Below are 12,643 nucleotides of genomic sequence, written 5' to 3' on the forward strand. Positions count from 1 at the left end.
ATTTCTTTTGATTTTCCCATGATGTCTTTCAAAGAGGCACTGAGTTTGAAGGTAGGCCTTGAAATACATCCACAGGTACACCTCCAATTGACTCAAATGATGTCAATTCGCCTATCAGAAGCTTCTAAAGCCATGACATCATTTTCTGGAATTTTCCAAGCTGTTTAAAGGCATTTAGTGTATGTAAACTTCTGACCCACTGGAATTCAATTGTTGGAAAAATTACTTGTGTCATGCACAAAGTAGATGTCCTAACCGACTTGCCAAAACTATAGTTTGTTAACAAGAAATCTTTGGAGTGGTTGAAAAAGTTTTAATGACTCCAACGTAAGTGTATGTAAACTTCTGACTTCATTTGTAGCTCGTCTGGAAGCCTTGCATCGTTGGACAGATCTCGGCTGTGTTTCCCTTTGTAATCCGTGATAGTTTGCAAGGCCTGCCACATCCGATGAGCATCAGAGCTGGTGTAGTAGCATTTGATCTTAGTCCTGTATTGAAACTTTCACTGTTTGATAGTTCGTCGGAGGGAGTAGCGGGATTTCTTATAAGTGTCCGGATTAGTGTCCTGCTCCTTGAAAGCAGCAGCTATAGCCTCTAGATCAGTATGGATGATGCCTGTAATCCATGGCTTTTGGTTGGGATATATACAGTGACTGTGTGGACAACGGCGTCGATGCACTTATTAATTAAGCCGGCGACTGATGTGGTAAACTCCTCAATGTTGTTGGATGAATCCCGGAAAATATTCCAGTCTGTGTTAGAGAAACAGTCCTGTAGATTTTTGTAAGCATGAATCAGGAGGATAGAGTTATGGGTCCGATTTGCCAAATGGCGGGTGGGGGAGAGCTTTGTATGCATCTCTGTGTGTGGTAAAGGTGACCTAGAGTTTTTTCCCCTCTAGTTGCACAGGTGATATGCTGGAAGAATTGAAGTAAAACTGATTTCAGTTTTCCTGCATTAAAATCACTGGCCACTAGGAGCGCCGCCTGTGGATGAGCATTTTGTTGTTTGCTTATGGCCTGATACAGCTCGCTGAGAGCGGTCCTAGTGCCAGCATTGGTTTGTGGTGATAAATAGACAGCTATGAAAAATACAGATGAAAATTATCTTGGTAAATAGTGTGGTATACAGCTTATCATGAGGTATTCTTCTCAGGCGAGCAGAACCTTGAGACTTCCTTAATATTAGAGATTGTGAACCAGCTGTTGTTAGTAAAGAGACACACACCACCCTCCTGATCTTATCGGACTCTGCCGTTCTGTCCTTCTGATGCATAGAAAAACCAGCTAGATGTATATTATCCGTATCCTTGTTCAGCCATGACTCAGAGAAGCATAAGATATTACAGTTCTTAATGTCATGTTAATAGGATAGTCTCGAACAGAGCTCTTCCAGTTTATTCTCCAGCGATTGTACTTTCGCCAATAGAACAGAGGGTAGGACTGATTTATTAATTTGCCACCGTAGTCTTATCAGACTCATTGAAGTAGAAGTCCTCGTCCAAATCGAGGTTAGTGATAGCTGTTCTGATGTCCAGAAGCTTTTTTCGTCATAGGAAACGATGGAGGAAACATTATGTGCAAAAAAAGTTAAGATCAGCACCAAAGAATACACAAAATAACACAATTAGTCAGGAGCCCGTAAAACGGCTGCCATTCCTTCTGGCGCCATTCTCATATCTATGTGTATCATATTTCTGTGAAGTTGTAAGTTTTGTGTGACTGTAAGTTTTAATATGTACACTGCCGGTAAAAAATGTTAGTACACCTACTCAGGTTCTTTTTAAATTTTGCTATTTTCTACATTGTAGAATAATAGTGAAGACATCAAAACTATGAAAGAACACATAGGGAATCATGTAGTAACCAAAAAAGTGTTAAACAAATCAAAATATATTTGAGATTTGAGATTCTTCAAATAGCCACCCTTTGTCTTGATGACAGCTTTGCACACTCTTGCCATTCTCTCTACCAGCTTCACATGCAATGCTTTTCCAACAGTCTTGAAGGAATTCCCACATATGCTGAGCATTTGTTGGCTGCTTTGCCTTCACTCTGCGCTCCGACTCATCCCAAACCTTCTCAATTTGGTTACGTTCGGGGGATTGTGGAGGCCAGGTCATCTGATGCAGCACCCCATCACTCTCCTTCTTGGTAAAATAGTCCTTACACAGCCTGGAGATGTGTTGGGTCATTGTCCTGTTGAAAAACAAATTATAGTCCCACTAAGCCCAAACCAGATGAGATGGCGTATCGCTGCAGAATGCTGTGGTAGCCATGCTAGTTAAGTGTGCCTTGAATTCTAAATAAATTACAGACAGTGTCACCAGCAAAGCACTCCCACACCATAACTTCTCTGGGATAGTGTCCCACCTCGCCAACAGCCACTGAAACAACAGAAATCTCATAATTAGAATTCCTCAGACATACAAGTATTGTACACCATTTAAACTTCTTGTTAACCCAGCCACAGTGTCTGATTTCAAAAAGGCTTTACGGCGAAAGCACACCTTGCGATTATGTTAGGTCAGCACCTAGCCACAGAAAACCATACAGCCATTTTCCAAAGAAGGTGTCACAAAAGACAGAAATAGCGTTAAAACGAATCACTAACCTTAGATGATCTTCACTGGATGGCACTACCAGGACTACATGTTAGACAATAAATGTGTGTTTTGTTCGATAAAGTTAATCTTTATGTCCAAAAACTTAATTTGAAATTGGTACGTTATGTTCAGAAATGCATTGTCTCAAACAAACATCCTGTGAAAGTGCAGAAAGCCACATCAAATTACAGAAATACTCATCATAAACATTGATCTAACATACAAGTGTTATACATACGATTATAGATAAACTTCTCCTTAATCCTTAATGCAACCGCTGTGTCAGATTTAAAAAAAACTTTACAGTAAAAGCACACCATGCAATTATGTTAGGTCAGCACCTAGCCACAGAAAAACATACAGCCATTTTCAAACCAAGGAGAGGTGTCACAAAATTCAGATATAGCATTATAAATATTCACTTACCTTTGATGATCTTCATCGGAATGCACTCCCAGGAATCCCAGTTCCACAATAAACTTTTGTTTTGTTCGATAAAGTCCATGATTTATGTCCAAATACCTCCTTTTTTTTGCGCGTTTAGTTCACAAATCCAAATTCACAAGGCGCAGGCACAAAAAGTCAAAACAGTTCCATTACAGTTTGTAGAAACATGTCAAACGATGTACAGTATATAATCCATTTTTAGGATGTTTTTATCATAAATCTTCAATAACATTCCAACCGGACAATTCCTTTGTCTTTAGAAATGAAAATGAACGCAGCTCGCTCTCACGGCTGCACGCGTGACTTAGCTCATGGCATTCTGCCAGACCCCTGGTTCAAACAGCTCTTTTTCGCTCCCCCTTCATATCAGAAGCCTGAAACAAAGTTCTGAAGACTGTTGACATCTAGTGGAAGCCTTAGGAAGTGCAATATGACCCCATAGACACTGTATATTGGATAGGCCATCACTTGAAAAACTACAAACCTCAGATTTCCCACTTCCTGGTTGGAATTTTTCTCCAGTTTTTGCCTTCCATATGAGTTATGTTATACTCACAGACATCATTCAAACAGTTTTAGAAACGTCAGAGTGTTTTCTATCCAAATCTACTAATTATATGCATATTCTAGCTTTTGGGCCTGAGTGGCAGGCAGTTTACTCTGGGCACTTTATTCATCCAAGCTACTCAATACTGCCCCCCAGTCCCAAAGAAGGTTAACACCTCCTCCTCCATGCTTTACGGTGGGAAACACAGATGTGGAGATCATCCCTTCACCTACACAGCGTCTCACAAAGATACAGAGGTTGGAACCAAAAATCTCAGATTTGGACTCCAGACCAAAGGACAAATTTCCACCGGTCTAATATTCATTGCTCGTGTTTCTTGGCCCAAGCAAGTCTCTTCTTATTATTGGTGTCCTTTACTAGTTTTTTATTTATAGCAATTCAACCATGAAGGCCTGATTCACACAGTCTCTTCTGAACAGCTGTTGTTGAGATGTGTCTGTTCCTTGAACTCTGTGAAGCATTTATTTGGGCTGCAATTTCTGAGGCTGGTAACTCTAATGAACTTATCCTCTGCAGCAGAGGTTATTCTGGGTCTTCCATTCCTGTGGCAGTCCTCATGAGAGCCAATTTCATCATAGCGCTGGATGGTTTTCGCGACTGCACTTGAAGAAACTTTCAAAGTTCTTGAAATGTTCCGTATTGACTGACCTTCATGTCTTCAAGTAATGATGGACTGTCGTTTCTCTTTGCTTATTTGAGCTGTTCTTGCCATAATATGGACTTTTGCCAAATAGGGCTATCATCTGTGTACTCCACCTACTTTGTCACAACACATCTGATTAACATCTGGTTAACTTTTAACAAGGCACACCAGTTAATTGAAATGCATTCCAAGGTCACTACCTCATGAAGCAGGTTGAGAAAATGGCAAGAGTGTGCAAAGCTGTCATCATGGCAATGGATGGCTATTTGAAGAATCTCAAATATAAAATATATTTTCATTTGTTTAAAACTTTTTTGGTTACTACATGATTCCTTATGTGTTATTTCATAGTTTTAATGTCTTCACTATTATTCTACAATGTAGAAAATAGTAAAAAAAAGAAAGAAAAACCCTTGAATGAGTAGGTGTTCTAAAACTTTTGACCGGTAGTGTATGTTATTTGGAATAAGCACCCTTCCTCCGCATTAAAATGTTTCTGCCTTTGTCTTGACCACTATCCTCTGGATGCCCAACTTGAATTATTCTCCCGTAGTGTATATATTCATATTATGTATGTACAATATGTATCTACCCATCTGCTCTTTATTATTTTCTTGGTGAATTGAATGCTAACTACTCACTCAAACCTCTTACGCTGCCACTCTGCAAATATTGTAATTGTACTGCAAGAGGCTGCATACTGTACAGTATACAGTATGCTATTTAATATTATCTTGAATATTAATAGCATTTTGACAAACCTGTGCATTATAGTGTTGTTCTTTCATCAACAGGTGTATGACGGGAAGGATACTTCACATCGTCTTCTTGGCAATTTCTCCAAAACTGACATGTACAATGTCATCATCAACAGTACCTCAAATCACCTCTGGATTGAGTTCAACAGCAACGGCACTGAAACGAACAAGGGATTCAGACTTACCTACAGCAGTGAGTAGATGATGTCCTCGAGACACAGCCTATATATATATTCCCTGATTCAAGTTTTAGTGGACACAAGTTTTTTTTATGTTTAAATGGGCTAAAGCGTCAAATCTGTATTTGTAGGTTTTGACCTTGTCAAGTGTGAAGAACCAGGAACTCCGAATTACGGATACAAGATTCAAGATGACGGCCATTTTGCGAACACTTTTGTGTTGTACAGTTGTAACCCTGGCTATACTCTCCATGGAAGCAGCACTCTGGCATGCCAAAGTGGAGACCGTAGGGTTTGGGACAAACCATTGCCTTCCTGTCTAGGTGAGTGAGTAGTTGCCGAAAATAGACAAATCAAATCAGAGTTTATTGGTCGCATACACAGATCTGCAGGTGTTATAGCAAATTATTAAAAAAATGTATTAAATAGGAAATCAAGAATTAAGAACCCAGAGAAGATATATTATAGTGAGCATGTGTCAGAATCCAGAATATAAATATGTGGTGTGTATAGACAGTATAGAATTTGGAAAGAAAATGGTATGTACTGTAGTAGGTATCATCAGGGAACATTCCCTGATTATGGCCAAACACACCATTTCCATTCCTAAGGAAGATTTTGTTGACATTTCAATTATCAGAGTAATGGTCAAGATGCCCATATCAAAGGATTAATTTTCATCCACTGCATACTTTAGAATATATTATATTATTTTACCAGTCAACATGGACTTTGTTGTGTTGTTTGCATTCTGTCCCACTGTTATTAATATCTTACTGATTCCATAATCTGACGAGCTCTGCCAGTTCCGCTCTCTCAGGCTAACTATGAGTCAAATCCCCTCCAGTCATACTGTCATTTATACTATACTGAAATATTATACTAGTTAACAGCTATGAACATTTATCCCCTAATGCTGGCTATATTACTGCCCCTGAAGCTATATATGAAGAAACCTTGTGTGTCTCTCTCTTAATTTAAGTAAGGACACTCTGAGCTTTCTGTGCTGGTGAGAACTGATACATTACAGTGTCATTCTTCAGTTCAGCCTCATTCCTTAATTAGCCCAGCTCGGTTCAGACACATTTCTATACTGCAGAAAAGTAGCATGGAAAATGGATGACATTGCCCTAGGCTGTCATTGTATTTTTTCTTTCCTTTGAACGAAGTGACATAATAGGGATATCCTCCTTTCTGTTTCTGTCGTCAGCAGTGAATAAAATAAAACACACACGTGTGTGGAGAAGCTAGAGAACATATTAGGTTCTTTCAAGTGTGATTATGCAATGTATTATGGGATGTTTATGAATTGGTCTGGTTGATGCCAGAGAGAGAAGCCAGCCTGAGGTTCATCAGGATTAAGACACCTCAAAAGATCAGGGTAGCTTATTTAATTGACTTTCTATTGTGATGATATGAGCCTTGCCCTTAACATATTTACACTGAACACTAGGGCTGCTGATGACTATGGTAAAATACACGTTTTGGTTTCCTCATCTAGCTGAATGCGGAGGCCACATTGCAGGTGCAATATCTGGACGGATACTCTCCCCGGGTTACCCTGCACCCTACGACAACAACCTCCACTGTACCTGGTCCATTGAAGCGGACACAGGCAAAACCATTAGGTACAGTATCTCACAATAGGGACACACCCCTTGGAATATGCCATTAGATACACAATAGCCCAATTTTTCTTGACTCCATTTAAATTTGAAGTGAAATCAGCTAGTTTATTGCGAGGCGTGTCTAGTATAGCGGAGCAATTGTTCTGCTGCACATTTGGAAAATGATTTGTGATTAAATGTGCCATTGCTGATTGCATTTCACCCCCACTGCTAGGCCTTCCTTACCATTAGCATATATTCCTTTAGGTCCATTACTGGCTTCTTCAAAACCAAACAATAACCTCCAAAGATAAACCAATTATGCCCGCTAGAAATGCCATAGAAATCAGATATGCCAATTCAATTCAAGCAATCTAAGGATCAAGGAGGGGGAGAGATACAATTGACATCGCTGGCTATTGGACTTTTTAAAGAATTCATCCTCTCTACTTTGCCGCTGAAAATAATTGAAACATTCCTTTGGCGATCAAGATTGTTCTGATCTAGATGTTTCCTTGGTCTGAGGCATTACTTGAGGACTGATTCGCTAGAACTCCAATGATAATTTTGTATTACAAGTTGGTAACTACCCTTGGTCAGTTGATTTATGGGGTATTGTTGTGTAGGTGTTTGTCACGAATGTGAACCAATGGTAATGCCAGACTATAGTACGCAAGGTTCTAATTCTTGAAGAGCTGCATAGTGTATAATTAATCATTCTCTCTCTTTCTATTTAGCCTCCACTTCATAGTGTTTGACACGGAAGTGGCCCATGACATCCTGAAAGTGTGGGACGGTCCGACAGAGGGTGGTATCCTCCTGAAGGAATGGAGTGGGTCAGCTCTGCCCGAGGACACCCACAGCACCTTCAACATCCTAACACTCCAGTTTGACAGTGATTACTTCATCAGCAAGTCAGGCTTCTCCATTCAGTTCTCAAGTAAGTAGCACTCTACCTGTCACAACAGACCAGAAGTATTCTGATAATGACATTCATACCAGTAACTTTTCAGACGAAGGCTACAGTATGTTTCTTGACATTACCCTCTCTCAGCCTCGATTTGAACTAGTTTTTATGTCTTTTATATCCACGTATAAACCACTCTTATGACGAATAAAAACATTTGCACCATAAATATTTCATGCAAATATACATGAAATGGAGCATTGCATTTGCATATAAATGGCAAATATTTTCTGGAACTATTATTTTAAAAGACAAGTAGTCTCCACAATTCTGTTTGCTGCCAGTCCAGTGATTTCAAATACAATATTATATCATAATCAGCATTTGTCTGATATTTTTTGTTTGTTGTATAAATTAAATGCGTGTTGTCAAAATGTCAGCATTTGTCTCATGTAAATATTCATAAGTGATTAATTTGTGCGATTTCAGCTACTACTGCCATGACCTGTAATGACCCTGGGACACCCCAGAACGGGACGCGTTACGGGGATAGTCGGGAGCCCGGGGACACCATCACCTTCCAGTGTGACCCAGGTTACCAGGTCCAGGGCCTGGACAAGATCACCTGTGTACAGCTCAACAACAGGTTCTACTGGCAGCCAGACCCTCCAACCTGTATAGGTGTGTTGCTTTGACTTCCACAGTAATGGAGAAATGACTCCACTGTTATTTCTCTTCTTGGCTTGATGTCAGCAAAGGGTTTGTAGAATAGGTAGATGTTCCCTTTAGAATAATTCTGCTGCAAGAAGGTGATTTGGGATGTGTATGCTAGGCCGCTGCGTTGTTTTCATTGAAGGATTTGTGGTATCTGAAAATCCATGTAAACAGTGTTTTATGAACCACCACTTGTTTGTGTCTGCTTAATTACTTTATGTTGAATGAGTGACATGGTTATTATTAGAATGAATGAAATGTAACATTAGGAATGTAAACCATGTCTCAGTAGAGTGTGAATCCCCCTGTGAAAAATGATTCATCAGTAACTGAAATGTAATTGGCATTTTCAGCCATTGTCAACCAGTCCTTTTGTCAGACAGCGTGCTTTGTCACTTCTAGTCGTTTGGTATGTTTACCACACCACTAATAATTGTTTGATGGAAGGCCATTTATAGCCAGAATCATTTGTAATGGTGGAAGATTACTAAGATTAGAAAAATGTTGCTCTTACAAACCCTCCCAATCAAGTACATGATTGACAGGATTGAAACTCAAATGGAGTCTTATTTTGCTTGGCTCACGCTTGAATTGACATTCAAACAAGTCTCACACAACGGCAAAAATAAAGAAGCAAAGATGTGAATAACCTTTCTGAATGACAGTGGCGGGGAGGAATGCCATCGCTACTGTTTGTCACTGAACGTCTGTGCATGGTGGCCTGTTTTGTCACTTCAATCAACATAAACAGTTAATGTGATGGAGACAAGTCGTATTAAAACCTGTGTGTTGCCCTCACTCTCCTTGATGTGATAGCTACCTGCGGCGGCAACGTGACAGGCCCTGCTGGGGTGATTCTATCACCCAACTATCCACAGCCGTACCCACCAGGAAAAGAATGTGACTGGAGAATTAAAGTCAACCCTGACTTTGTTATAGCCCTAATTTTCAAAAGGTATGTCACTCCTGCTATGCTGCGAGACACCGACGGTAATAACGAGCAAGGTCAAAGAGCAGATGGAAGGAGTGTATCCACTCTGTCTTTGTCAGTTTGGTAATTACTGTAAACAAACATCAAACACATCTGTGTTTGAGGTGAAATAGTTTGCCTTTGTTCAAATATTATCCAAATCAGTGTGTGTTAACTGTATTACGCCATATACCTAGATGATACCTATAGATGGAATAGCTTTGATGAAATGTACTATAGTTCCTCGAATTACAAAGCACCACAACCCACAGGAATTACATAGGCTCAAATGAGAATAATCCCAAATAACTCTTATCAGTTGATCTCAGATTCATCAGAACATTACTTGCTCACCATCCCTCTAATGGCAGTTACAGACTGTACAAACAGGCCCCCACATGCCTGCTTCACAATGTAGGGCCAAAGCGAGCTGAACTGGCCTGGCCTTGCCATAGTTGCTGGGAAGAAAATGTGAATGGGAACATCCGAGCCAACAGAGTATGGTTCTGGTTGGCCCTACGGTGTAATTCAGGCTCAGATTTATGTTATTTGGGATGAATCTTGTCCTGGATTTTCACTAGATGGGCCAGTGGCAATGTCAAAATTGGCTATATATCATAAAAAGTTATGAAAACAAAAATATTCTTAGGGTTAGGCATAAGGTTAGCAGTGTGGTTAAGGTTAGGGTTAGGTTTACAATCAGATTTGATGACTTGGTGGCCAACTAGTGAAACACTGCAGAGCTGCCTCCAGCACATGAATCATCCCAATATATGCCAACCTGTGAATCAGGCATCAGTCTTTAATAAACATTGTTTTCTATTGCATACTTCCAGTTTCAACATGGAGCCCAGCTATGACTTCCTGCACATCTATGAGGGGGATAACTCCAACGGCCCATTGATCAGCAGCCTGCAGGGAAATCAGGCCCCGGAGCGCATCGAGAGCAGTGGCAACAGCCTCTTCCTCGCTTTCAGGAGTGACGCTTCCCTCGGGATGTCTGGCTTTGCCATTGAATTCAAAGGCAAGTTGTCAACATGTTAGTCTCACAGGAGGTGACCCTAGGTTTCTATGAAAGTGTATAGCATTGGCCATATCGTAAGGTTTATGTCTCTATAAAAAAAAAATGCTTTCAACAGATATAGATTTCTAAGATGAAAGATTTCCAGGAACTGGAGAAGACATTCTATAGACAACGTGTTTTTATAAGCCTTATTGCATGTTGTTCTTCCTGTCAGCTAGATGAACTTATTTTGTTGTCTACACACAGCTATGCAGTATCTGAGAAACAGTATGTATTCCAACCTACTTCTTTTTATGAAACGCTTTTTGATTAAAGGCATTGATGATAGAACTACTGTAGATCAACTGGATAATTGGTTTGATTTGTTACAGAAAATCAATGAAAGTCACAAAACACATGAACACAGATGTGTATAGTATTTTGCCACTTCAACGTCTCGTTCTTCCTGGAAGATTTATTCAAACCAATCAATGGCATAATTTGTCATTTTGTTTTGTTGGTCCTGTATTTAACTGTGCTTTTGTCAATAAAAACAGTTAATTACCTTCCATGGGAACTCGGCGAGATTTGTCATCTCCCAAGGCTAAAAGCACTCAAATGTTTCTTCTCTCTCTAATTGAAAATATAATCTATGCTCATTTTTTCTGTAAATCAATCTCCTATATTCATATTTTTCTCCCATCCATGCACCATTAACTAAGGTAATTTAAATGTTGAGAAGGTTAAAATAATGCCTTTTCTGTTTTCATACTTATTACTGTAATACACTTCATATATTTGTTGATGTTTTCTACTACTTTATTTCTAATTGTATTCATAAATCCATGTCAAAATGTACCTTTAGGTTGAGGGCATTGGCATGTACACTTTGGCCTTGTGTGTTGAGAAGCATTTTCCCTCTCTGGGTATTGGAATGCGGTATGAAATTGTGATGCACTATAGCAATTTCAGTGATAAAATCTCCCACCGCTACCCTCCAACTTTCACTGCTTCTTAAAGCACAAGGCAGCAGAGAAAAGTGGGCTGTTAGCTGTCATCTTGTTTGGCAGTGTATACAAGCACCACCTCCAGAGCTTTTTCCAACTGTCCTTCTCCTAGTGTCTGTTCCCTTAAGGACACTGGCTGCCCTCACCCCCCCACCCCCCCTCCCCCATTTTTCCTACAGACCCAGATGCTTACCTTGCATTCCCCTCTGTGCTCGTCTTTTCTATTGAGAATTCCTTGGAGCAACTCTACTTGCTCTTTTGTACTCTACACTCCCTGTGTTCTGCATCTTACATGAAGGTTCACCAAAGAGAAACATCAGTTGCGGCTTCCGAGAATCCCTGGAATGTTCATTTATATATTTCTTAATTCCATTTTTTTTACTTTTAGATTTGTGTGTATTGTTGTGAATTGTTAAATACTACTGAACTGTTGGGTCTAGGAACTCAAGCATTTCGATGCAACCGCAATAACATCTGCTAAATGTGTGTATGTGACCAATAACATTTGATCTGATTTGTTTGAATGCACCCTGTAACCCAGGATACCATACCCTGCCTGTTCCCGATATCTGGGCTTTTCAACTGCTGAGTTTCTTTTGCATTTATGGATAAGTTGCAATGCTTTAGCAAAAATTATTATGGTTTTTCCTTTTTCTTGGTGTGGTATTGAAATAAAGTCTCTCTGCTCAAGGTCAATTGTCCTGCATGATACTTTATCTTAAGCTTGTGTATGTTTTCTACTCCACAGAGAAACCCAGGGAGGCATGCTTTGACCCTGGAAATATCATGAACGGCAGTCGCGTGGGCATGGACTACAAACTGGCCTCCACAGTGACCTATCAATGTAACTCTGGATATACTGTTGTTGGACCAGCCACAATCACATGTGTTATCGGTTCAGATGGAAAACCTATATGGGACAAGATCCTACCATCGTGTAAAGGTAAGATCTTTTCAGTTTGCCTACGGTTATAAAATCTGATTCCCAACAGCCTATCACAGAGAGAGTAGCTTGAGTTCTTGTTGTCCTCCCTTCAAGTCTAATTGATTTGTCTTGGTACCCTCATCTAGCCTCTTAATTACAGACTGATTACCGCTCTGTGGGAGAGAACCATTCATGTAAGCTTGTGAGATCAGGTGGCTTGCGAGGCTAACCATCATCGGCACTATCAATCAAGGCTAATATCAAGCCAATTTTTACTGGTTTCACCGAAAGGTTTTGTGGACCCCTTTTT

The 12,643-nt window shown here is 40.0% G+C and overlaps 1 protein-coding gene across 1 annotated transcript in view; it reads left to right on the forward strand.

Annotated features, from left to right (window-relative positions):
* The window catches only part of LOC110499391 (CUB and sushi domain-containing protein 1), a 412,624-nt gene that overhangs the window by 321,858 nt on the left and 78,123 nt on the right, over positions 1–12,643 (forward strand). The window contains exons 23-30 of the mRNA XM_021576507.2: positions 5,058–5,214; positions 5,332–5,523; positions 6,702–6,828; positions 7,545–7,747; positions 8,204–8,395; positions 9,245–9,383; positions 10,235–10,422; positions 12,157–12,351. Coding sequence (XP_021432182.2) covers positions 5,058–5,214; positions 5,332–5,523; positions 6,702–6,828; positions 7,545–7,747; positions 8,204–8,395; positions 9,245–9,383; positions 10,235–10,422; positions 12,157–12,351 — 1,393 coding nt within the window. The remainder of the gene's footprint in view (positions 1–5,057; positions 5,215–5,331; positions 5,524–6,701; positions 6,829–7,544; positions 7,748–8,203; positions 8,396–9,244; positions 9,384–10,234; positions 10,423–12,156; positions 12,352–12,643) is intronic.

This window comes from Oncorhynchus mykiss, chromosome 20 (assembly GCF_013265735.2).
Source record: "Oncorhynchus mykiss isolate Arlee chromosome 20, USDA_OmykA_1.1, whole genome shotgun sequence".
NCBI classification, from domain to species: Eukaryota; Metazoa; Chordata; class Actinopteri; order Salmoniformes; family Salmonidae; genus Oncorhynchus; species Oncorhynchus mykiss.